Source organism: Cervus elaphus, chromosome X (genome assembly GCF_910594005.1).
Source record: "Cervus elaphus chromosome X, mCerEla1.1, whole genome shotgun sequence".
In the NCBI taxonomy this organism is placed as follows: domain Eukaryota; kingdom Metazoa; phylum Chordata; class Mammalia; order Artiodactyla; family Cervidae; genus Cervus; species Cervus elaphus.
In genome coordinates, this window is record NC_057848.1 from 25,154,897 (window position 1) to 25,182,103 (window position 27,207).

The 27,207-nt window shown below is 40.8% G+C and overlaps 1 protein-coding gene across 4 annotated transcripts in view; it reads left to right on the forward strand.

The window, feature by feature from the left end:
• The first annotated feature begins 6,755 nt into the window (after nucleotides 1-6,755).
• TMLHE (trimethyllysine hydroxylase, epsilon) overlaps nucleotides 6,756-27,207 on the forward strand; it is a 62,230-nt gene continuing 41,778 nt past the window's right edge. For 3 of the 4 annotated variants that reach the window (XM_043896400.1, XM_043896398.1, XM_043896399.1), the window contains exons 1-2: nucleotides 6,756-6,893; nucleotides 17,850-18,031. In XM_043896400.1, coding sequence (XP_043752335.1) covers nucleotides 17,851-18,031 — 181 coding nt within the window. In that variant the 5' untranslated portion in view covers nucleotides 6,756-6,893; nucleotide 17,850. The remainder of the gene's footprint in view (nucleotides 6,894-17,849; nucleotides 18,032-27,207) is intronic. The other variant, XM_043896401.1, reaches the window with a different exon arrangement.

Consider the following 27,207-nt stretch of genomic DNA (forward strand, 5'->3'; position numbering starts at 1 on the left):
CTCTTTTTATCTATTTTCTCTTCTACATGAATTATAAGATGAATTTTAGTATCAGCATGTCAAGTTCTGTAAGAATAAAATTCTATTGATATCTTGATTGTATTTTCATTTAATGTGTAGAATAATTTGAAAAAAGTAACTAAGTTTATAACAATGAATCTTCCCTCATGAATATATTATAACTTATATTCACCTGGGTCTTTTAAATTTTTCTAAAGTTTTATAATTCTCTTCCTAAAAACATTACATCTTTTATAGGATTTATTTTAATATACCTTGTAATTTTTGTTCCTATTATAAATAGTAACTTTGGGAGGAGGGTTTGTAATTTTGGCCTATGAATACATGTGTGCATGTGAGTGTGTATTATGCACATAAAATACTTCACTTTACTTTTTGATATATCTTTTGCTATTTAGAAAGGTTTCATTTTTATTCTAATGATATCTTTATTCTGGTGGTTTTCAAACTTTACCATATATCAGAATTCCTGGAGAGCTGTTACAGGTTGCTGAGTTCTAGCACCAGAGTTCTTATTCAATAGGTCTGGGGTAGTTGAGTTCAGCAAGGAGCCAGACACTGTGGCATCAATGCAATGGGAGAATTTGCATTTCTAACAACTTTCTAATAGATAAGGACCTAGAAGTCCAGTACCACACTTGAAGAATCATTATTTTATACTAATATTTTCATATACTTTTTTCTTGATTATATTTAATTTTAACTTTTTACTTCGAAATAACTTACATTTACAAGTGAGTTTCATTTAGGAAACTAAACAGTATGAGGGTCTTGGGTACATCTTTCATGCAGATTTACTAATTGTTAACATTTTGCAAATACTTGCTTTATTACTTTATCCCTCTCTCTCTTCCTCTCTCTCTATGTAAATATTTATACATGTTTCTGTACATATTTATATTTACAAAGATATATTTGTATGTATATATTTAATCTTTGGTATTATTATTACTTTCTAAACCATCTGAGAGTAAGTCACTGACCTCATGCCTCTTTTCCCCTTAAATATTTCAATGTGTATTACTTAAGAACAGGGATATTCCACCATCAACAGATGAATGGATAGAGAAGATGTGCATGTATTTCACATAGACAATGGAATACTACTTAGCCATAAAAAAAGAATGAAATAATATATTATTTGTGTGAAAAGTATTATAAGCCTATTATAGTACAGTACTATATAGCCAATTGTGCTAGTTGAGTACCTAGGCAAACTTTGTAGGATTTACAACAAATTGTCAGACTCATCCAGAAAAAAAGGGAGATGGTTCAAATCAATCTAATCAGAAATTAAAAAGGAGAAGTTACAAGTGATACAGCAGAAATACAAAAGATTACAAGAGACTATTTCAAGCAACTATATGCCAGTGAAATGGACAACAGGGAAGAAATGGAAAAATTCTTAGAAAGGTACAATCTCCCAAGACTGAACCAGGAAGAAATATAAAGTATGAAAAGACCAACCACAAGTAATGAAATTGAAAAACAGTGAATAAAAATCTTCCAACAAACAAAAGTTCAGGACCACATGGCTTCACAGGTGAATTCTATCAGACATTTATAGAGGGCTTCTGAAACTCTTCCAAACATTTGTAGAGGGAGGAACACTCCCAAGCTCATTCTACGAGGCTACCATCACCCTGATGATCCAATCAGTGATTGAACCTGTAGGATGAAAATTTAGGGAGGTGTCAGTAATCATATTTCCTGTTGCATGGACTTGAGAAACAAAAGGAACTTTGGCAGAAGGGGCAGAGGGGTAGAGAAAGGGAGAGAAAAAGAGAGGGGGAGAGAGAGAAAGAGAGTGCACAAATAAATGTATGAGGAAGAATAGATTAAAGAATGATAGAGAATCTTAATAACATTTGAACCCTTGGTTTTGATCATTCTTGAGGCCTAACTGTACCTTGTCCTTTCCAAGTTCTGAATATTCCACTCCTACCTTTTTGTGAGAGAGCCCATTATCTTTCCATAAATTTTTCTCTTTCACTTAAGTTAGTTGCAGGTAGGTTTTTGTGCCTTTTTTTGTAGAAAAGAATAACTTTATTGCTTTGCCAGGCAAAGGGAGACATAGTGGGCTGATGCCCCCAAAACCATGTGTCCTCACTTCAGAGAGACAGTGAGAAATTTTACAGTAATTATTCAAAGAGGAGGTTGTGATCAGCTAGTGGACACTCTTCTGACGGGTTGATAGTGAAATAAGTGGGAGTCAGCATCATCAACCTTCAGGTCCAACTGGCCTGGGGTCTACATGCTTGTGGGCAGCACACAGTTGTTAACTGCTAACTGTTCCCACATTGAGAGAGTTTCAATATCTGTAAAGCAAATCAAAGATATTGTTGTGTGTATCCATTTGGGGGAAACCAGGACCCTATCCCAAGGCTGCTCTTGACTGTTTGTTTCTCCCTGGTCTGGCATCCCCTCCCTTCCCTAATTAAGAACTGCTTGAATCTGCCCATTGGAACTCACAGTGGGTCAAGGAGGGTGAGTGAAGGCTGTTTCCTATCATCAAAGAAATGGAGGATGCAGGCTTTGTGCCCCAGAACCCCGCAGGGCCCTGCACAATATCACTATGTGTCCCTATCAGGGAGGAACAGATTTTCTTCTACCCTTCTAGGTTCTTCTGGCTGGAGAAAGAATTAAACCAACATAAGACAGATTAAGAGGAGGACATCAAATTTTAAAAACATGTATATATAGGAGGCTCAGCAATAAAGAATCTGTCTACAGTGCAGGAGATGCAGGAGACCAGAGTTCGATCCCTGGGACAGGAAGATCCCCTGGAGGAGGGCATGACAACCTGTTCCAGCATTCTCATTGGAGAATCCCATGTGTGCCTTTAAACTACTAAAATGCCTTTACAGTACCAAACTTACTGTACAGGCTACTAAGTTTGTGCTGAACCGTATTCCTGATGAGAGTCAGAAATGTCCATATCCTGTTCATATTCTCATATACAAAATTAATATAATTTTCAGCTTTTATCCAATTTTTATCCATCAGTAGAAGAGGGAAATTTTGTATGGCCTAAACGATTTACTCTGAAAACTTTTAGGATTCATGTGTTTTGTATATAGACTAGAATTAGTGTTATAGACCAAAGCCTCAACCAAATTCAATGTTGCACTATGTACAGAATATTTATTTTCTGGCTAAAATCACTTTTAGTTACATAATAAAAGTTACTTTTATTATTAATCTTCATTTTCTTTCTTTTGTAACCTTTCAAAGATTAGAAATTTCTTTTCTAACATTTCAAAGATTAGAAATTTCAAAGATTTGAAGTTCATTTCAAAGAATCAAAGTGGTTGATTCTTTTAGAGATCATTTTGATGAATAAAAATTCAAAATTGCAATACACACTTTGAATCACTTTTCAACAATTCTCAAGGTTATGAACAGCAATAGAAAGCATGAAGGCTTCACTAAAATGCTGATAAAACCAAGATGTAGATGTTGACCAAAGATGATGGCTCCCATACATCATTCCTATACAACAGCCCAATTTAGGCTAGAGCATGCGTGCATGCTCAATCACTAAGCCGTGTCTGACTCTGTGGAAACTCATGGACTGTAGCCTGCCAGGCTCCTCTGTCCATAGGATATCCCAGACAAAAATACTAGAATGGATTGCCATTTCCTCCTCCAGGAGATCTTCCTGACCCAGGGATCGAACCTACATCCCCTATGTCTCCTGCATTGCAGGTAGATTCTTTACCACTGCTCCACGTGGGAAGCTCAACTGTCAAATTAGGGCCTACAGGCCTAATTCTGCCTCCTGTCTATTTTCATAAATAAATTTTAATGGGAATATATCCACACTCATCATCTAAATATTACCTATGACTGCTTTTGGTCAATGAATGTGGATTTGAATGGTGGCAGACAGAGATTGTGTGTGCCCCACAAAGTCTAAATATTTACTATCTGACCCTTTGAAAAAATTTGCCAACACTTGGCCTCAAATATTAGCAGTACAAATGGAGATAAATAGATGAGCAGATTATATTTTTTGAGTCAGAGAAGGAACAAGCCTGGTGAGTTCTAGCAACATAAAGGAAGGCAGGCCAGGGTGGTTAAAACATAAAATGACCCAGATATTACCATTGGTTTTTCTTTTTCTTATTTTGTAGCAATTTACAACTATTGATTACTAATCAGATATTAACTCACTCATTCAACAAATGTTCTTTAAGTTCCCACTCTGTCCTAGACACTATATTAGCTGCTTCACATAAACACACACATATCATAATAAGGGAAACCAATAATTAAGCAATTATAACAGAATCATAACTAACTAACGCCTTGTTCAGTCTTATCTGACTCTTTGTGACCCCATGGACTGCAGCACACCGCGCTCCCCTGTCCTTTACTATCTCCCAGAGCTTGCTCAAGCTCATGTCCACTGAGTTGGTGATGCCATCCAACCATCTCAGCCTCTGTCGTCCCCTTCTCCTCCCACCTTCAATCTTGCCCAGCATCAGGGTCTTTTCCAATGAGTTGGCTCTTCCCATCAGGTGTCCAAAGTAGTGCAGTTTCAGCTTCAGCATCAGTCCTTCCAATGACTATTCAGGACTGATTTCCTTTAGGATGGACTGGTTGGATCTCCTTGCAGTCTAAGGGACTCTCAAGAGTCTTCTCCAACACCACAGTTCAAAAGCATCAACTCTTTGGTGCTCAGCTTTCTTTATGGTCCAACTCTCACATCCATACATGACTACTGGAAAAACCATAGCTTTGACTAGAGAGACCTTTGTTGGCAAAGTAATGTCTTTGTTTTTTAATATGCTGTCTAGATTGGTCATAGCTTTTATTCCAAGGAGCAAGCATCTTTTAATTTCATGGCTGCAGTCACCATCTGCAGTGATTTTGCAGCCCAAGAAAATAAAGTTTCTCACTATTTCCATGGAGCCTGATTACCTAGGTTTCAGTGTCAGCCCTGACACTTAACTACTGTGTGATCCTTGTAAAACTGCTTAATTTCTCTGAGCCCCAGTGTCCTTATCCTTAAAGCAAAGATATCCTTATCCTTAAAGCAAGGATAATAATATTATCTATCTTAAATTTTATAAACACTTAGTTCAGCCTTTGGCCTATGGTGGCAAATTTAATAAATGTTGGTTACTATTATTAAGGCAAATGGCTTCTTTTCCCCCAGCTTTTAAACAGGCTTTATCTGTCAACCTCTGGCCTCTTCCTGGGTACTTTCTACCTTTTGATTTCGACTTGCCCTTATCAATCTTGTCACTCCAGTTGCTATCGTCATGCTTTTTCCTATTACAGGACCTTTGGTCATTCTGTTCCTTCCATCTGGAATGTTCCTTTTCCTGTTTGCCTGGCTAATTCCTATTTGCTCTTTAAACTCCATAGGGCATGAACTCTCTCCAGTTTTTGTTTACCATCTTACACTCAGTGGTTAATACTGCACCTGGAGTTCAGTGGACACTCATTAATGTTTGCTGCATGAGTAAACACGAGTCTGAGTCTATCATCTCACCTTATTCAGTGATTCTTCTGTACATTAATTCACATCCTAGCTATAGCCTTCTTTCTACTCACTGGTTCTAGATAATGCTCACCAAATATTCACTACACACAAGATTTGTTAGGTTCTGGGCTAGGGACTCCGAAAATAAATTTGAAAAATATGAATTTCCAGCTTTCAAGAAGCTACCTGCTCATGGAGGGACACAGGCATGCAAACAGAGAAACTATAATCCAGAATGATAAGTGGTATACTTGAGGCCTGTGCTTGAGACCATTGGTCACATTGGACTCATGAAAAACCAGAATATACACTTATCTAGGAAAGAAAAGGAAGGATTCATAGAGGAGGCAGTATCTCAATTGAGCCAAAAATAATCAGTAGCCATTTTCAAAATAGACAATTAGGGATAAAGCATTTGGCAGAAAGAATTTCAGGGTAAAAGTATGAAGGGTTTTTTTTTTCCTTTGTTGGTCCTGACTTCTATAAACCTTTTCCTTTTTTATTACCATTTTGAGTAACAATTTGCATGCCCAATAACTACGAGACTGCTCAGTCTCCCATTTTCAATGTCTATACATGAGATTTGTTATTTGTTGCTCTCAGTTTTTCCCTTTGCCCTGAATTTCCATCAAACATAGTATTTCAGTGAGCTTAATTTGTCCTTCTTTGTCATATGTATACTGTTCTTCCTTGTTTGCGTGCCTAAGATGTGCGTTCCTAATGATTCATTCCATTCTAGCGCTAACTGTACTTAACACTGTACCTGGACCTTGGATTCAAAGTGCTCAACTAAACTGGGGGGAAGCCTGGCGTGCCGCAGTCCACGGGGTCGCAAAGGATCGGACACGACCGAGCGCCTGAACAACCACAATGAGTTGGTGGGAGGCCAGCAGTGAGTGCTGTGTTTACGTAAGCTCAAGAGAGCGGCGGAGTCTATTGAAAGAAGGTAAATTCAGTGAACTTCAATAAAACTACCGAAAATAGGAGCATCCGAGGCGGAGTTCTGAAAAGGCAAGCAAGGCGACCTGGGTCTTACACGCATCGTTTTATGGGTCCATCTATTTTGCTGTCTGCGACTGATGGTTCCCAACCTGCTAGGAATCGACCTCAGCGACCCGTCTCCATCCTGATGATTCCAAGAATCCAGCGCGCGCGGGCACCCGTTGCGTGCTCGGCGCGAGGCCCCGCCCCCCGGCCGGAAGGAGCGGGGCGGGGCCTCCGGGCGGGGGATGGGGCCTCGCGCCGGGGGAGGGGGGAGCGAGGGGCTGGCGGTTTCGCGACCGAAAGCAAAAGGGCGGGCGCAGGGCTGCCTTCCGAGGCTCTCCTCGCTTGCGATTCGTCCACTTGGCTGAATCGGGAGTCGCGACCTCTGGCACAGGTGGGTCCCGCCCCATGGAGCGGGGAAGGGGTGTTCTGGGTGGGTTCGATGAGTGGCGTGGCCGAGGCGCTGGCTTGCAGGCTTGGGGAAGTGAGAGAGTGGCCGCCCCCACCCTGGCTGCTTAGGCCCCGGGGCGGTGGTACTTACCTTCACCCTGGCACAGGAGAAGGCCACTTGTGCCTTGCCGCAGGGCTTCCGTCACACGGTGGGTGGCACTTGCGCGACCCGGAGCCCTGAGATCAGCGCGTGGTTTGCTGGGCCCAGTGCTTGGGAACAGCTTGCAGAGCTGCAGCAGCCTCGCTTTGGGACTGCTGCCCAGAGGACATAGTCTCAAACTCGAGCAGACTTCCCCGCCCTGGGTCTGTCCTTGACTGGGGCCAGCTTTCAGCGAGTCCCTCCCATCTCCATGCTTCGCCTGGCTGGGCAGTGCAGTGGAAGCTGCAATTCGGTTGTCTGCAGGACCTTGCAGCACTGACTCTTTCTTGCTAATGTTTTCTGCCCAGATGGTACACTTTCTCGGCCCCTCCGGAGCAGGAAACCTAGCAAGAAGCAGGGCAGGGCATTGGGGAAGTTAGGCCAAGAGATCTTTCTCTGTTACGAAAACAATTCTGCAAAGGCCAAGGAGGCTTACTTACTTTACTGCTTGCCAGGAAAACTGGAAACAACATTAATTCAATGCCTTGGTTGAATGTTAACTCTAAAGAATGCCCTTCTGAATGCTTTACCATTAAAGAGTTTAACCAGATGATAAATCATTGTCCAAAACCTTATGGGTTGAATGAGCATTGTACACTGTCTGGCAAAAAGTCTAACCGGAAAGATTTGGGTGACTTAACTGTATACTCAAACTCTGCAAGACAGACCTGAGCTCTCATGTGGAGGAATGCTTTCATATGCAATTCCCATAGAATTGTCTTTTAGGGTTGCCTCTTAGCTTGGTATTTTCAGGAAACACTGTATTAAAAATTACACTTGATTTTGCATTAACTATAAGGGCAAAGAATTAGAAACACTATGGAGGGACATGATGCTATCTCTCTAATTCCTTCTCATTAAGGAACTGGTGACAATGATAATGGCAACCCTATATTATGCAAAACACTGTAATCTTCACAACCACAAGAGGTAAATGTGTTTATCTGTCATGATACTTAAAGATGTTATACTTTATCTCATAACCAGTATGATGAAGGGAATGTTCAAAGGGTGGGTTGAGTCTGTGGGCGTCTTTTGCACGTCCCCCTGTTTCTGAGAAGAATGGTGGACTGGGAGGGATCACTTCCTGCTTTTAGTATCTGTATGAGGAACCACAAGCAGCTCTGTATCTCTGCTTGTCAACTCTGGAAACAGCAGTAAAATATCCAAACTGATCACTCACTCTCTGCAGTGTTTCTGGCAGCTGTGTTTTCTGCCTGCCAGGATGAGGTGGGGTGGGGTGGATGCAGGCCCTGGGTGAATACACCCCTTCTGATGGGAAGAGTCTCTTTCTGCTTGGAGCCAAAGTGAACACCGATCCACCAGTTGGGCACCATTGCGACCCTCTCTCTACAACACCACATGTTCCCCATGGTCATATGGGCTGTACATGCACCTGTCATTGCCCACATGTAAAGAATTTGCAGGACAACTTACAGGCTTTGGGCAAAATCTGGTCTCTGCCACACCCAAAGGGTTTAAACAAGGAGTGGCCACTGGTATGAATGCGAGTGTCCTTTAGGATGGGGGACCTGATGACCTCCCAAGTGATCAATAGGGTGAGAGGGAACTTCTGCTAGACATCTGCTGAGCCGACCTCGTGGGTGAGCTGTTTGGCAGTGGGTGACTGGCTGTTTGGCAGGACCCCATGGAGGCTTTGGCCATATTTTTACTCTGTTCATTCACACTGTCACTCCGAAGACAATCAATGACTACTTCTTCTGTGCCAAGATGCTGATCTGCTCTGAGATGAGCAGCACAAGAGGACAGTAAGTTTGAGAGGATGACAGGAATTCAACTTGAAGCATACTAAGTCCGAGGCATCCTCACTCTTCCTCGTCCTAGTATCTGATCAGTGCAAATTCTTGCCACTTCTGCATCCTGAATATTTTTTTGTAAACCCACTCACTTCTCTTTCCTCCCCTGTTAATCAGAATTTCAACCCAGTGACACCCTTTCTTTTTCTGTTAATTACAAAACTGTATTAAAGGACCCAAATCCTTGCTTGACCCTCAGTCCTCATGGGAAAATCTCCACTCCTACCATAACCACAGCAACAGCAGGAACATCAACAACATACAGCAGCTCAATGAGGCATGTATGACCCCTAATGAATAATCAGACACACGAACTTTCTGTTTTTCTCTCCTTCCCAAAGTGTTTTTACAATTTTGTATTGAGATATAATTTACACACCATAAATTTGACTCCTTTTACGTGTACCTTCAAGGATTTTTAGTAAATTTATTGAGTGGTGCAACCATCACTGCATCCAACATTAGCTATTTCTATCACCTCAATAGCATCTCTCTTGCCCATATGCACTTAGTCCCCATTACCATCCCAGCCCCCTTAACAACCACTAACCCACATAATTTTACATTGTTTACATTCACATGCACCACCAGCACCATATAAAAGTTCTAATTTCTCTACATCTTCACCAATATTTTGTCATTTTTCCTCTTACAAAATGTATAACTGCCCTTGTGGATGTAAAGTAATATTTTAGCTTTAATGTGCATTTCCCGAATGTAAAGATATTGAACATCCTTTCATCTGTCTTGTCCATTTGTAAATGTTCTTTGAAGAAATGTCTATTTAATATTTTGCCCATTTTTTCAATTAGGTTATTTCCCTTCCTATTATTGAGATGTAAGATTTTTTTAAAATATATTTAGGATACAAGTGCTTTATCAGGTATATCATTTGAAAATATTTTTTTCCAATCTGTTTCTTGTCTTTTCATTGTTTAAATATTTTTAGTTTTTTCATTTTTTAATGATACCTTTTGAAAAGCAAAGGTTTTGAGTTCTGGTTAAGCTCAAGTTATCATTTTTCTTTTGCAAATTGTGCTTTTTTGTGTTGTATCTAAGAACTCTTTGCTTAATCCAAGGTCATGAAGATTTTCTCCTATATGTTCTTCTGAAAGTTTTATAGTTTAATCTTACATTTATTTCTAATCCATTTTGACTTATTTTGTGTGTGTGGTGTGAAGTAGGCAGTCTAAAGCCATCTATTTTTAACGTGAAGTATGACCTACAACACCATATTACTTCCAGATGTGCAATATAGTGATTTGATGTTTCTATACATTATGAAATTATCACCATGATAAGTCTAGTTACCACCTATCACCATACAAAGATGCTATAAAGTTATTGGCTATATTCCCTATGTATACATTATGCCCACACAGCTAATCTATTTTGTATCCAGAAGTTTGTACCTCTTAAGATCCCTTATCTGTTTCTCTCATTCCCCATTACTTCCCTCTTCTCCGGCAATGGCCAGTTTGTTCTTTGTATCTATGAGCCTGTTTCTGTTTTATTTATTCATTTGTTTTGCCTTTTAGATCTGACACATACCTGAAATCATATGGTATTTCTCTTTCTCTCTTTGACTTATCTCATTCAGCACACTACTCTCTTGGCCCATCAGTGTTATTGAAGATGGTAAGATTTCATCCTTCTTTATGGCTGAGTACTATGCCATTGTATATACATATCACATCTTCTTTGTCCATTCCTCCATCAGTGAACACTTAGGTTGTTTCCATCTTTTGGATATTTTAAGTAATGCTGAATTTGGGGGCATTTGGAGAGAGGACCTTCAGTGTCCACTTTTCAGGCAACTGGCCCCTGAGAAAGTCTTGCTGGACACCGTGCAGGTGCAGAGCAGGACTCCCATTCCTTACCCCACTGGGGCCCTGGGGAGATGTGCCAGGCCCTTGGGTACCCATTCACCTTGTGATGTGGGGGCCATGGCGGGCGGTGGTCATCTCTGTGAGTGGACAGGGTAGCATTCTGAGCTGGTGATGGATGAAGACATCTGTCCTGCTCAGGGGGGCATGGTGAGTCCCCTGGACCGAAGAGCGCCATCCCATGCCATCTGCTGTGGCAGCCACTGGCAATTGTGATTCAGACTTGAACCCAAGGGAGACAGTCGGTTCCCCCATCGCACCAGCCACGTCTTAGGAACCACCACTATGGAGATGCCAGCTACCTCACTGGGCAGCTCGGAGAGGCCACCTTGCCTCCAGGGCAGGAGGTTCCACGAGACAGTGCTGCTCCAGATCCTTGCACACACATGTGCAAGCACAACCAGCCCCAGAGGAAAGCCTGTGCCACCCCAGTCCAGTTCTCCAGGCCAGGCTGTGTTCTCATGCAAATATGCCAGAGGCCTGAGCTCTGAGCCCTGTCATCTCCTTGCAGCCCCAGGGCAGGCAGGAGAGAATGGTGCCCCTTACCCATCTGAGTGGGTGAGCTGGCTGTTAGCAATCCAGGAGGACTTCTGGTGTGGGCGCTAGCAGCAGGGTTGGAGTGGGGAACCCTTTGAATCCAGTAGAGTGACCATCTCTGACCCCCCCACTGGATGCCCAACACCTGAGAAGGCCTCAGTGTGCCAGGAAACCATGGAGCTTTCCCCCGAGGCCTGCTTGCTTTGGTTCTCTTGACCTTCCTCTTGCATTCTCTAGAACTTTCTGGCCCAGCTGAGCAAACAGGGGGTTCTGCATTTGGCCCTGGGCTCCTAGGGAAAAGTCATTCCAGTTCCCTTTGCCCTGACCACACACCCATCCATCTGATCCCTCCAACCTGTAGTCACAGGTCTATTGTCTTTGGGGTTTGATGGCGTTTCTTTTTGGACTGTGCAGCTGGTGGGATCTGTTGCCGGTGCCTGTGTGCTCAATTGGTAAGTTGTGTCCATCTCTTTGTGACCCCATGGACTGCAGCCCACCAAGCTCCTCTGTCCATGGTATTGTCCAGGCAAGAATCCTGGAATGGGTGGCCATTTCCTTCTCCAGGGGATCTTCCCCAGCCAGGGATCGATCCCTATCTTGCATCTCCTGCATTGGCATACGGATTCTTTACTACCTCACCACCTGGGAAATCTGCCTTAGTTCTCCCTGACCACAGATCAGACCCGTGCCTCCTGTAGTAAGAGTGCAGAGACTTAAGCACTGACCACCAGGTGAGATCTCAGGATTTGTGTTTTCTAGAGGGGACGTGGTGATATATTTTAGGGGGCAGGTCTTTGCCCACTTAGGGGTCGTGGCTGGCAGGTGTGTAATCCTCAAGGAGGGTGGGGAAGGAATGGGCTTGGTTACAGAGTCAGCAGATGCTGAACAGGTGGGAAGGGAAGGCTGGGGGTGGGGGGCGGGCCCAGGGCTACCCAGGGAGCTATAAGCAGCATCAGTGTCTGGGGGTCCTGTTCCCCCAAGGCCCAGGGGTCCTCCCTTTGCAGAAGTGTGGGGCCCGACTGCCAAGGTGGGCGGCCAACCTGTTGAGCCACATGGTTGAACTGACACTGGCTGAGGCTTCCTCTCCCGAGCCTGGACTCAGGAACAACTGGCTGTGATCATACTCTGCTGCTCGGGAAGGGACATGTGTTTCTTCTGATGGAGCAGGGCCCATTGTTACAGAGGAGTAGTCGAGGCTGGGGGCATGCTTGGGGAGCTTTCACTCCTTCCCCAGACCTTTTGCAGACACAGAGTGCTAATGAGAGGGTGCCGGGGTCCTCCCCCACCAGACTCTGAAGTTGTCACCCAGCAGGTCGGCCCACCAGGCTTTAGAGCTGTGTTGTAACCTGCTTGAGAGTGGGGGGGGGGGGCGGGGAAGGACCCAACAACTCCCCTTCCTGTCCCCTGCAGTTTGGAATGTGAAGTTTTGCACTTAGCTGTGCCACCTGTTGGTTTAATACAAGTGGCTCAGAACCGCTCCCTTTGTCACCGAGCCCGCCTGGCCCTGGGGCAGATGCCTGCATCGGGTTGTTGGTGTTCAGAGTCTCCCAAGGCTGCTCCCTGGAGAACTTTGGGCTCGGCCAGTGCATCATCTAGTTCCTACAGGTTTAAGGTGTTACTATATCCCATGCCAGGCCTCCCTGGTGGGCTGCTGGTGGTCCCCAGCTGCCAGACAGCCCCAAGAATCATGGATGTATTGGCTCACCCCCACGGTCAGCACAGGTGGTGCTAGCGGTAAAGAATCTGCTTCCAGTGTAGGTGATGTGAGACGTGGGTTCTATCTCTCAGCCGGGAAGATCCCCCTGGAGGAGGGCATGGCAACCCGCTCCAGTATTCTTGCCTGGAGAATCCCATGGACAGAGGAGCCTGGTGGGCTACAGTCCATAGGGTTGCACAGAGTCAGACAGGACTGAAGCGACTTAGCATGGAGTGTGAGCATCCCTACAGCAGTGGCAGGATGTGTGAGAACCAGAGAAGATGGAAGGGAGGATTTTAGGAAGCATAGCTCTAGCTTATGAATTAGATTCACATGGAAATGTTTTTTGAGGGTCACAACTAATGATCAGAATCATAAAAAAATAAATAATGCTGCATTGAAACACACAGGTGCATATATGTTTTCAAGTTAGTGTTTTTGGTTTAGTGTCGGAGGGTCCCCTTTTCTCTACATCCTTGCCAATACTTGTTACTTGTTGGGTTTTTGATAATAGCCATTATGACAGATATGCGGTGGTATCTCATTGTGGTTTTGATTTGCATTTACCCTCTCCCACAGAGATTAGACCTACATCATAATGCAACAGCTCTCCTGGACTTCTCAGACTCTGTCTGCATTTTCTCTCACATGTTTCCCCAGATAAACCACTTGCACAATCTGTGCCTGTCATGGCACCTCCTTTTCAGAGGACCTGGACTAATGCAGTTGTCAACATTACAGATTGGGATATTTCTCACAGAATATACATTTCTGGCTCCTCTCAAATATGGCAACATTAAGAGTCTCTGGCAATAATTAGCTAGAGCTGAGTAGTGGCTAGGGTTTTTGGACAGATCAAGCATTCTTTGATTCACTCCTCTCACCACAGTTCCCTGTTGTCTCTTTTGCTTTACCTATTTATGTTTCTTGCCTAACCCTTGTGGGCATATAATTTTGAGACCCTGATATAAAGGAGCATCCTCTTAACTCATGCAGTCCAATATATTCTTGCACTAGTTAAACCCAGACACAGATACGTATGACAGATACAATTTCAGCTTAGAGCTTTTGCTTTGGCCTCCTTTACACCAGAACTATATCGTCATGAACTATTCCTTTTTGTTCAAATGTCATTTTTCTCAATAAAGTCTACCCTGATCACCATGTTTAAAAGTCCTACTTCCTTCAGCATACCCCTTTATCCTGCTGCATAGCTCTGACTGCCTTCTAATATTTATTGATTTTGTTTATCTTTGTCCTTCCACTAGAAGATAAACTCCATGAAAGCGGGCATTTTTGTCAGTTTTGTTCCCTGATAAATCCCAAGTGCCTAAAATAGTTTCTGGCACAAAGTTGACCCCCAATAAATATGTGTTCAATGAACTGAGCAGGAATAGTGAGAGGGAGAAATGCAGCAGGCAGAGGAAACCACGTATGTGAAGGCAGTGAGGCATGGGGCAAGATAGATGGGCCCAGGAGACGCGTCAGTAGTTTGGTCTGCCCTCTAGGAGCTCTCAGCGAATGGAAGAGAAAAGTAATTTAGCAGGTAATTATTGGATGTGTTGTAAGCTCATAAGGGTATGCACAAAGTGCTGTGAGAACACTGAGTAGGCAGCTCCTAACTCTTCCTAGGGAGGTTAGGAAGATTTTACAAAGGTGACATTTGAGCTGGGTCTCAGGCAGGAGAGTGATATGCTGAAAGTGTTTTAAGAAAATTAATCTGGCACTAGTATGAAAGGTGGATTGGAATATGGATAGAATGGAGGCAAGGAAACCATCTAGTCTATGGCAGTAGTCCAGGTATGAGCTGATGAAGGCATCTATAGGAATGGAAAGAGAAGAACAAATCTGAGAGACATTTGAAAGGAAAAATTGACAGGGGCTAAATGGACTCTTGGCTTTAAGCCTTTTAGGAGGGAATGTGTCTTCCTTAGCAATAACCGTGCAAAGGTTCAGATTGACCTATTATGTAATTGCTTACTCTTGACTAGAATTTCTAGCGATTGCTGTTCTCCAAAAGTTTCTCTTGGATGATTGATACTTGTTGGACCTTAATTTACATTAAGATGGCGTTAGACTCTAAAGATTGGGAAGCTCTCAAAAACATAATTTTGACCACGAAACAGCAAATTATCCTATTAAAGGAGAAATGAGGGAAGCCACGGGTTGCAGGGGAAGTTTTTCAATGACCTCATAGGTGCTTTTTTTTTTTTTTAAAGAATAATGTATAAAACATCAAAAAGAAGGATGAATATAGCAGATGGCATGTGCCTAAAGGATTAGTATTTTGAAGGATTAAGGCACAAAATTACCTTGGGCTTGTATAAACACGTAGTTGCAGAGACAGAACAATGTTAACTACGTTCTCAGAAGGAAAAAGTACATGTTTACTGGGATGGATAAGTTACAACTTGATATTGTTTAACAATTCCCAATGATCAAAAGAATTAATACGAATAAGGAAAGGCTCTTTAACACTTAATTTTTTATAAGTATATTACCACTTCTAACAAAGAAGGAGGAAGTTTCAATCTACTAATTAATGAGCTAAATATGTCCTTAGTTAGGTTCTAGAACAGATTTTCAAGTAAATGAATACTGAGAAAATTGCAAAGTTATCAACAAAGACATTCCACACAGATCTAATTTTATTAGAGGTGTTTATGGAAATATGACAGCTATAACATGTACATTGAATGAATGCAATTTCAGCAAGATTTTAACAAGTCTTTTATGATACCCTTGGGAACAAGAATTATCAATCCATATTGGTGGGTTATATAATTAATACAATTATGTATTAATAACCATACTCAAAGAGTGCTGATCACAGACCATAAGCAATGGAAGACTTTAAGATGGCCTATTGCAAACCTTACCTTTGGTTTGATCTCATCAACACTTTCATTACTTAAGTGAAGATTTAGAGCAGGCACCTTACCAGATTTAAAGATGCTGTGAACCTCGAAGAAAATTCAATCCAATGTCCACAAATGTTTATGAAATTCTCCTAAGTACTAGGAACCATGCTAGATGTTAGGGTACAAACATGAATGACCCATAGGCCTCCTGTTGAGATGTATCCAGGTCTTTACTGGTAGGAAAGCATAAAAACATATAATTTCTTTTTTTAATTTTTTCAATCATCAGAATTTAATTTTAGAGCATTTACATCCCTACAAAAAGAAACTGCATACATATTAGCTGTCATTCCCCAATTCCTCCCTCCCCGCTGCTCCAGCTGGAGACAAGCACTAATCTACCTTTTATCTCTTTGGATTTGCCTTTTCTGGACAGTTCATGTAAATGGGATCATATAGCATATGGCCTTTTGTGTCTGACTTCTTTTTGTTTATATCAGAGTGTAGCCAATTAACAATGTCATAATAGAAAGGCATACAATTTCAACAAAATGTATTGAGAAGGAAGACAGAGGCATAAACAGGCTGTTATGAGAGAACTAAAGAAAGCTGCTAGTTCATTCTGAGAATTTAGGGAAGAACACTTAGATGAGATGATATCTCCACTGATTCTTGAAAGATGAATAGAAGAGAGTAGGAAGGGCTTCCACTTTAGAGGAACAAATAGCATGAACAAGAGTTTCTCAAAATTTAGAAAGTATAGTGAGTCTGGGAAATTATGAACAAAGAAGTACAAGGAAGTAAATAATAGGAAGTCAGGCTGAGAGGTGGCTTAGGATCAGGTAATTGGAGGCATTACCTAATATGATAATTAAATTGGATTTTTCCCTGAAGACCCTGTGCTTAGTCAGTCAGTCATGTCTGACTCTTTGTGACCCCCATGGACTGCAGCCTGCCAGGCTCCTCTGTCCATGGGATTTTCCAGGCAGGAATACTGGTGTGGGTTGGCATGCCCTCCTCCAGGGGTGAAGACCCTAACCTATTTCAGAAACCTCCCTCAGTCATCAGCAAATTATCTTATGTCTCTAGCTATGGACTTGGTATATGTGATTGGTTTCATCCCCCATCAACCTGAAATTCAGTTCCTTTATCAGCTTATACCACATAATAACATGTACACATCCACTCAAAGCAAGCATTTTTGCAAGGAGTTATTGATAAGGTTCACATCAAGCTCCATATAGCTTCTCTGCAGTGGCATGACCTCCTTTTTTCCACACAGAATGAATGAATTCCTTTTAAGATCATATGCAAATGGTGTTATTTTATTAATATTTATGAAAGCATCACACTCAAGGTGTCAGCAACTCCAAGAAAGGTACTTTTGCCAATAGATATAGTTTATCCCTAATAACAATAGTGATGAGGATGATTAGAATGACAGTAGCTGACATATATAGGTCTTACTATGTGACAACACAGTTCTGAGTACACTAAACCCATGAGATAAGTATTATTGTTATACTCATTTTACAGAACAGGAAACAGTAACTGAGAGTTTAAGAAACTCCCACAATTACACATAATCAGTGGAAAAGAAAGTTTCAAGGCTTCAAGATGAGGATGATCAATAGTGTCACAGTGATGAGTCCCAGAAGGACAAGATCTAAAAGGCAACCTTTATATGTGGTTGTAAGGTTAAAATTAGTGATCTTCTAAAGAACCACTTCAGTTAGATAGTGGGATGGAAGCAAGATTACAGTGCATAATACAAGTGGCTGGTAAGAAAATATAAGTAACAGTTATTGACCACTTATGGTTAGCTTTTCAGAATTTCTCCTTTAATGCTCTGTGGTTGAGATAAGATCAATTATTTTACATAGTTACATATGTAGTGTTATTCCTATAGCCTTATAAACATTGTTTTATATTGTTACTAACACTCTCGTTGTTGAATTTTCTAGGATGTGGTGTCACAGGTTGTCCCACCTACAAAGCAGGCTCCAGGACCTGCTGAGGGGGCAGGTCACACGTTGGGCCCTTCAACAGTCCAACTTCAAAAGCTTATTTCCACTAGCCATCTATTGGCACCATACAGCCTCCAAGTCTCTGAATTGTGTTTGGCAGCAACATGAAGATCACTTTGGTAAGACTTGTAGAGACAGATACTTTATTTTTAATTGTGATAAAAAAGTAACATAAAATGTATCATCTTAACCATTTTAAGTGTAAACTTCAGTAAGTGTAAAGTATATTTACATTGTCGTGCAATGACACATGCTTTTCATGTGGACTGAAAATACTTTCTGTGGAGTTGTGACAACTTCTACCCATGTATTTCCAGGATTGTTTTACAGGTTGTGAGAAAGACAGAAATAATATGGGGTAATAGTAAGATGTCATCCCAGCTAGGGGAAGGGAGGTCTGCCATGGTCCACCGCACTTTGTCTCCCCAGGTCATCTAAGGAAAAAGGAAAGAAAAAATCAAGCCCTCAGTATACAGGGGAGGGAGCTTCCCTGGTGGCTCAGTGGTAAAGAATCTGCCTGACAATGCAGGAGACATGGGTTCGATCCCTGGGTTGAGAAGATGCCTTGAAGGAGGAAATGACAACTCACTCCAGGATTCTTGCCTTAGAAATCCCATGGACAGAGGAGCCTGGCAGGTGTCTCAGAGAGGTGGACACATTTGAGCAACTGAGCTTGAGCCTACTATACAGGGGAGAGAAATTCAAAGACATAGACAGGAAATTCTATAGTCAGGGAAGGTATTAGGTGGCAGAGGGGCCAAAAGCTTTACTCCTGTGTTTTAGTTTCCTAGCACTGCTGTGATAAATTTACCATAAACTAGTCAGCAGAGAATAGCAGAAATTTATTCTTTCACAATTCTAGCAGTAAAAAATCTGAAATGAAGTTGTTGGCAGGGCCATGTCCTCTCTGAAGGCTCTAGGAGAAATTCTTCTTTCCCTCTCCTTGGTGTTCTTTGGCTTGTAGCAACATCACTCCACTCTTTGTCTCCATCATTACATAACCTTCGTTACTGGGTCTCTTCTGTGTGTTCCAATTTCTCTCTCCTTATAAGGGCATCTTCGGTGGATTGAAGGCCCACCCCAATCCAGTATGACCTCATCCTGTCTTGATTATCTTCAAAGATGCTATTTCCAAATGAGGTCTCATTCACAGGTATTAGAGGTGAGAACTTCAACATATCTTTTGGGGGAATACAGTTCAACTCACAATACCCTGGAAAGGGCCAAAAACACTGTGAGGACCATACTCCCGAGACACAGACTCACGATGCACTCCAAAGACTTAGGCTTAATCCCAAGATCAGAGAATTCCCTTTCCTCCCCTGACTCCAGCAAGCTAATAAGTCTTTGTTAAAATAGCAGTGAATGACAGCTACAAAGACTGTCTCGGAGGTGAAGCACCAAGAAAAGGGGCAAGGCCAAGAGGAGAGGTAAAAACAAGATCACTAAAGGGATTTAAAGCCTTTAGTACCCATAGACAGAGCAAGCATCAGACACAGCACAACTCTTGGCCAGATTGATATAGTCACCATAAAGTCCTATTTACTTCAGTATCTTCTGCTCTATGCAATATGTCTGGCTGTCAGCAACAAGCACAAAATTACAAAATATATATGCTAAAAGGCAAGAAATAACACAAGTTGAAGAGAAAAAGCACCATCAGAACTAGACTCACATGTGACATATGTATTGAAATTTTCAGTCAGGAAATTTAAAATAACTGTGGTTAATATTTTAAGGATTCTAAATGGAAGAGGTAGACAAAACGGAAGACCAGATGGATAGTGTCAGCAGAGTGATAGAAAAATACAAGAAAGAATCAAAAGGAAATCAAAAGCATAGTAACAGGAATGAAGAATGACTTTGTGGGGCTTATTAGACACACCCAAGAATAGAATCAGTGAATGTAAAATAGGTCAATAGAAATTACCTACACTGAAATGCACAGAGAAAATGAGAGTGCAAACAAACAAACAAAAAAACATAACAGAGTATTCAGGAAATGTGGAATGCTATCAAAAGTTATATAATATGTATGAATGGAATACTAAAAGGAGAAGAAATAAAGAACTAAGCAGAAGAAATATTTTAGGAAATAATTTCTGAAAGCTTTCCAAACTGCATGACAAACATCAAACCACATATTCAAGCAGCTTAGAGAAGCTTAGGATACATTTTAAAAAACCATGCACACACAAACACAACCCCACACTTAGGCAAAAGAGCAAAAAACAAAGAGCAAATCTTGAAGGCAGTCAGAGGGGAGAAAAACACTTTACCTACAGAGGAAGACAGATAATAATTACAGTAAAGTTCTCATGAGAAACTATACAAGCAGGAACACAACGGAATGACAATTTTAATACATTAAAGGGGAAAAAAACTGCCACCTATGATTCTATATCCAGCAATCCTTCAAAAGTGATAGAGAAATAGACTTTCTCATCTAACATCTCAAAATATTGTAAAAGAATTTATTCTGGCAGAAGAAAAATGATATAGGTAACAAACGTGGATCTACATAAAAATAAAGAGTGTTAGAAAGGAATGAAGATAAAAAACAAACTTTTCTCCTTCTGAATTATGTGAAAATTTAACTATTTAAATAGTAATAGCAATGTGTTTGGTGTTCATAGCACATATAAAAGTAAAATAAGTGACAATAATATGACAGGATAGGAGGGAGAAATTAGGAATATTCTATTTGTAATACCAAGTTCTGATTGGATGAGGAGGAATCAGAACTCTTTTTCGTAGCTAGTGGTATGCAAAATACTATACAACTCTGAATGACACTAGATTTATCTAAAGGTGGGCTTAGATTATTTAAAATGTACACTGTAAACATTTGGAAAAATAATTTTAAAATGTTTTTTTAAATAGTGTGAATAATAAGTCAAGAAATGAGATAAAATGGAATCATAAAAAATATCCAATGAAAATCAGAGAGGCAGAGAAAGAAGAAAAAAAAAGGAAGTAAGGAATAAATATGACGATAGAAAACAGCAAGAAGGCAGATTTAAAATCAACTACACTGGTAATCTCTTCAAATATAAATTGTCTGATCACACCAGTCAAAATACAAAAATTGTCAAAATGAATAAAAAAATATTCACCTATATGTTGTCTACAAGAAACATGTTTTAAATGTAAAGACGCAGGATAAAAGTTAAGGGATGAGGTGGGGACAGAGGATATATGGATCTTTCTGAAATTTAGTCTCAGTTTTGCTGTGAACCTAAAACTACTCTAAAAAATATAGTCTACTTAAATGTTTTTCTTTAACTTAAGTTGTTGTTGCTGTTCAGTTGCTCAATTGTGTCCGACTCTTTGCAACCCCATGAACTACAGCACACCAGGTTTCCCTATCCTTCACCATCACCATCTCCTGAAGCTTGCTTCAACTCTCATCCATTGAGTTGATGATGCCATCCAACCATCTTTTCCTCTGTCATTGTCTTCTCCTCCCGCCTTCAATCTTTCCCAGCATCAGGGTCTTATCCAGTGAGTCAGCTCTTCCCATCAGGTGGCCAAAGTATTGGAGCTTCAGCTTCATTATCAGTCCATCCAATGAATATTCAGGGTTGATTTCCTTTAGGATTGACTGGTTTGATCTCCTTGCAGTCCAAGGGATGCTCAAGATTCTTCTCCAACACCACAGTTCAAAAGCATCAATTCTTTGGTGCTCAGCTTTCTTTAGAGTCCAACTCTCACATCCATACATGACTACTGGAAAAACCATAGCTTTGACTAGGCAAACCTTTGTAGCCAAAGTAATGTCTCTGCTCTTTAATATGCTGTCTAGGTTGGTCATAGCATTTCTTCCAAGGAGCAAGTGTCTTTTAATTTCGTGGCTGCAGTGATCATCCACAGTGATTTTGGAGCCCAAGACAAGAAAGTCTTTCACTGTTTCCATTGTTTCCCCGTCTATTTGCCTTGAAGTGATGGGACCAGATGACATGATCTTTGTTTTTTGACTGTTGAGTTTTAAGCCAGCTTTTTCACTCCTCTTTTATTTTCAGCAAGAGGCTCTTTAGTTCCTCTTCGCTTTCTGCCACAAGGGTGGTGTCATCTGCATATCTGAGGTTATTGATATTTTCCCCTGAAATCTTTTTTTTTTTTTTCAGTGGGTTTTGTCATACATTGACATGAATCAGCAATAGATTTACATGTATTCCCCATCCCGATCCCCCCTCCCACCTCCCTCTCCACCCGATTCCTCTGGGTCTTTCCAGTGCACCAGGCCCGAGCACTTGTCTCATGCATCCCACCTGGGCTGGTGACCTGTTTCACCATAGATAATATACATGCTGTTCTTTCATAACATCCCACCCTCACCTTCTTCCACAGAGTTCAAAAGTCTGTTCTGTACTTCTGTGTCTCTATTTCTGTTTTGCATATAGGGTTGTTGTTACCATCTTTCTAAATTCCATATATATGTGTTAGTATGCTGTAATGTTCTTTATCTTTCTGGCTTACTTCACTCTGTATAATGGGCTCCAGTTTCATCCATCTCATTAGACCTGGTTCAAATGAATTCTTTTTAATGGCTGAGTAATATTCCATGGTGTATATGTACCACAGCTTCCTTATCCATTCATCTGCTGATGGGCATCTAGGTTGCTTCCATGTCCTGGCTATTATAAACAGTGCTGCGATGAATATTGGGGTGCACGTGTCTCTTTCAGATCTGGTTTCCTCAGTGTGTATGCCCAGAAGTGGGATTGCTGGGTCATATGGCAGTTCTATTTCCAGTTTTTTAAGAAATCTCCACACTGTTCTCCATAGGGGCTGTACTAGTTTGCATTCCCACCAACAGTGTAAGAGGGTTCCCTTTTCTCCACACCCTCTCCAGCATTTATTGCTTGTAGACTTTTGGATAGCAGCCATCTTGACTGGCGTGTAATGGTACCTCATTGTGGTTTTGATTTGCATTTCTCTGATAATGAGTGATGTTGAGCATCTTTTCATGTGTTTGTTAGCCATCTGTATGTCTTCTTTGGAGAAATGTCTGTTTAGTTCTTTGGCCCATTTTTGATTGGATCATTTTTTGATTCAGAGCCTTAAAGATAATGCTGTCAAAGTACTGCAGTCAATATGCCAGCAAATTTGGAACACTCAGCAGTGGCCACCGGATTGGAAAAGGTCAGTTTTCATTCCAATCCCAAAGAAGGGCAATGCCAAAGAATGTTAAAACTACCTCACAATTGCACTCATCTCACACATTAGCAAAGTAATGCTCAAAATTGTCAAAGCTAGGCTTCAACAGTACATGAACTGAGAACATTCAGATGTTCAAGCTGGATTTAGAAAAGACAGAGGAATCACAGATCAAATTGCCAACATTCATTGGATAACAGAAAAAGCAAGAGAGTTCCAGAAGAACATCTACTTCTGTTTTATTGACTACACCAAAGCCTTTGTGTGAATCACAACAAACTGGAAAATTCTTAAAGAGAGATAAAAGTAGAAATAAATTCACTATTGCATTTGGAGGTTTTAATACCTCTCTCAGTAACTGATGGGCTTCCCAGGTGGCTCAGACAGTAAAGAATCTGCCTACAGTGTGTTTTGATCCCTGGGTTGGAAAGATCCTCTGGAGAAGGAAATGGCAGCCCACTACAGTATTCTTGCCCGGAGAATTCCATGAACAGAGGAGCCTAGTGAGCTACAGTCCCTTGAGTCACAAAGAGTTGGACACAACTGAGCAACTAACACACATACACACACACAGTAACCGATATATTAACTAAGTACCATGAACCAACTTGACCCAGTTGGCATTTATATAACAATCCATCCAACAACAGTAAAGTGCACATTGTTCTGAAGTGTAAATGAAGCATTCGTAAAGGTAGACCACATTTTGAGCCATAAAACAAAGCTCAAAATTTAAAGGATTCTAACAAACATATAGAGACCATAATAGACAAAAACCTAGAAATCAATAACAGAAAGTTAGAAAAGTCACAAATATTTGGAACTTAAATTATACACTACCTTTAAATGTATAAGTCTCAAGGAAAGTTAAATATATCTCAGTCTAAATGAAAATGAATATACAACTTATCAAAATCTGTGGTAAGCTACTAAAGCAGTAGTTGGAGGGAGATGTATGGCAATAAATACACACACAGAATCTGTGCAAAAAAGCTACAAAACACTGATTAAAAAATGAAAGAACATAAGTAACTGAAAACACATTCCATAACCATAGATTAGAAGACTCAATATTGTTTTTTTTTTTGTTTGTTTGTTTTATTTTTTTTTTATTTTTTTTTTTCCAGTGGGTTTTGTCATACATTGATATGAATCAGCCATGGATTTACATGTATTCCCAATCCCGATCCCCCCTCCCACCTCCCTCTCCACCCGATTCCTCTGGGTCTTCCCAGTGCACCAGGCCCAAGCACTTGTCTCATGCATCCCACCTGGGCTGGTGACCTGTTTCACCATAGATAGTATACATGCTGTTCTTTTGAAATATCCCACCCTCACATTCTCCCACAAAGTTCAAAAGTCTGTTCTGTATTTCTGTGTTTCTTTTTCTGTTTTGCATATAGGGTTATCGTTATCACCTTTCTAAATTCCATATATATGTGTTAGTATGCTGTAATGTTCTTTATCTTTCTGGCTTACTTCACTCTGTATAATGGGCTCCAGCTTCATCCATCTCATTAGGACTGGTTCAAATGAATTCTTTTTAATGGCTGAGTAATATTCCATGGTGTATATGTACCACAGCTTCCTTATCCATTCATCTGCTGATGGGCATCTAGGTTGCTTCCATGTCCTGGCTATTATAAACAGTGCTGCGATGAACATTGGGGTGCACGTGTCTCTTTCAGATCTGGTTTCCTCAGTGTGTATGCCCAGAAGTGGGATTGCTGGGTCATATGGCAGTTCTATTTCCAGTTTTTTAAGAAATCTCCACACTGTTTTCCATAGCGGCTGTACTAGTTTGCATTCCCACCAACAGTGTAAGAGGGTTCCCTTTTCTCCACACCCTCTCCAGCATTTATTGCTTGTAGACTTTTGGATAGCAGCCATCCTGACTGGCGTGTAATGGTACCTCATTGTGGTTTTGATTTGCATTTCTCTGATAGTGAGTGATGTTGAGCATCTTTTCATGTGTTTGTTAGCCATCTGTATGTCTTCTTTGGAGAAATGTCTGTTTAGTTCTTTGGCCCATTTTTTGATTGGGTCATTTATTTTTCTGGAATTGAGCTGCAGGAGTTGCTTGTATATTTTTGAGATTAATCCTTTGTCTGTTTCTTCATTTGCTATTATTTTCTCCCAATCTGAGGGCTGTCTTTTCACCTTGCTTATAGTTTCCTTTGTAGTGCAAAAGCTTTTAAGTTTCATTAGGTCCCATTTGTTTAGTTTTGCTTTTATTTCCAATATTCTGGGAGGTGGGTCATAGAGGATCTTGCTGTGATTTATGTCGGAGAGTGTTTTGCCTATGTTCTCCTCTAGGAGTTTTATAGTTTCTGGTCTTACATTTAGATCTTTAATCCATTTTGAGTTTATTTTTGTGTATGGTGTTAGAAAGTGTTCTAGTTTCATTCTTTTACAAGTGGTTGACCAGTTTTCCCAGCACCACTTGTTAAAGAGGTTGTCTTTTTTCCATTGTATATCCTTGCCTCCTTTGTCAAAGATAAGGTGTCCATAGGTTCGTGGATTTATCTCTGGGCTTTCTATTCTGTTCCATTGATCTATATTTCTGTCTTTGTGCCAGTACCATACTGTCTTGATGACTGTGGCTTTGTAGTAGAGTCTGAAGTCAGGCAGGTTGATTCCTCCAGTTCCATTCTTCTTTCTCAAGATTATTTTGGCTATTCGAGGTTTTTTGTATTTCCATACAAATTGTGAAATTCTTTGGTCTAGTTCTGTGAAAAATACCGTTGGTAGCTTGATAGGGATTGCATTGAATCTATAGACTGCTTTGGGTAGAATAGCCATCTTGACAATATTGATTCTTCCAATCCATGAACACGGTATGTTTCTCCATCTGTTTGTGTCCTCTTTGATTTCTTTCATCAGTGTTTTATAGTTTTCTATGTATAGGTCCTTTGTTTCTTTAGGTAGATATACTCCTAAGTATTTTATTCTTTTTGTTGCAATGGTGAATGGTATTGTTTCCTTAATTTCTCTTTCTGTTTTTTCATTGTTAGTATATAGGAATGCAAGGGATTTCTGTGTGTTAATTTTATATCCTGCAACTTTACTATATTCATTGATTAGCTCTAGTAATTTTCTGGTAGAGTCTTTAGGGTTTTCTATATAGAGGATCATGTCATCTGCAAACAGTGAGAGTTTTACTTCTTCTTTTCCTATCTGGATTCCTTTTACTTCTTTTTCTGCTCTGATTGCTGTGGCCAGAACTTCCAACACTATGTTGAATAGTAGTGGTGAGAGTGGGCACCCTTGTCTTGTTCCTGATTTCAGGGGAAATGCCTTCAATTTTTCACCATTGAGGGTGATGCTTGCTGTGGGTTTGTCATATACTCAATATTGTTAAGATGTGAATTCTCAATATGATCTACAGGTTCAGTGCAATCCCATTCAAAATCCCAGCAGACTTTTTTATACATATTGACAAACTGATTCTAAAATGTGTGTGGAAAGACAAAGATATCAGAATAGCCAATGCACTTCTGGAAAAAATAAGTCAAAGGCTTAAATTAGCATAGTATGGTTGACCCTTAAACAACGCAGAGGTTAGGGGTACCGACGTTTTGAGCAGTCAGAAATCTGATTGTAATTTATAGTTGGTCTTCTTTATATATTCAGTTCATTCATATACATGGTTATACATCCACAGATCAAACCAAATGCAAATCATGTAGTACTGTAGTATTTACTATTGAAAAAATTTGCATATAAGTGGACCCAAATTGTTCAAAGCCACGTTTTTCAAGGATCTCCTTGCAGTCCAAGGGACTCTCAAGAGTATTCCCTAGCAGCACAGTTCAAAAGCAGCAATTCTTCGGTGCTCAGCTTTCTTTTTTTTTTCCCCATTTATTTTTATTAGTTGGAGGCTAATTACTTTACAATATTGTAGTGGTTTTTGCCATACATTGACATGACTCAGCCATGGATTTACAAGTATTCCCCATCCCAATCCCCCCTCCCACCTCCCTCTCTACCCAATTCCTCTGGGTTTTCCCAGTGCACCAGGCCCGAGCACTTGTCTCATGCTTCCAGCCTGGGCTGGCGATCTGTTTCACCCTAGATAATATACATGTTTCGATGCTGTTCTCTCGAAACATCCCACCCTCGCCTTCTCCCAGAG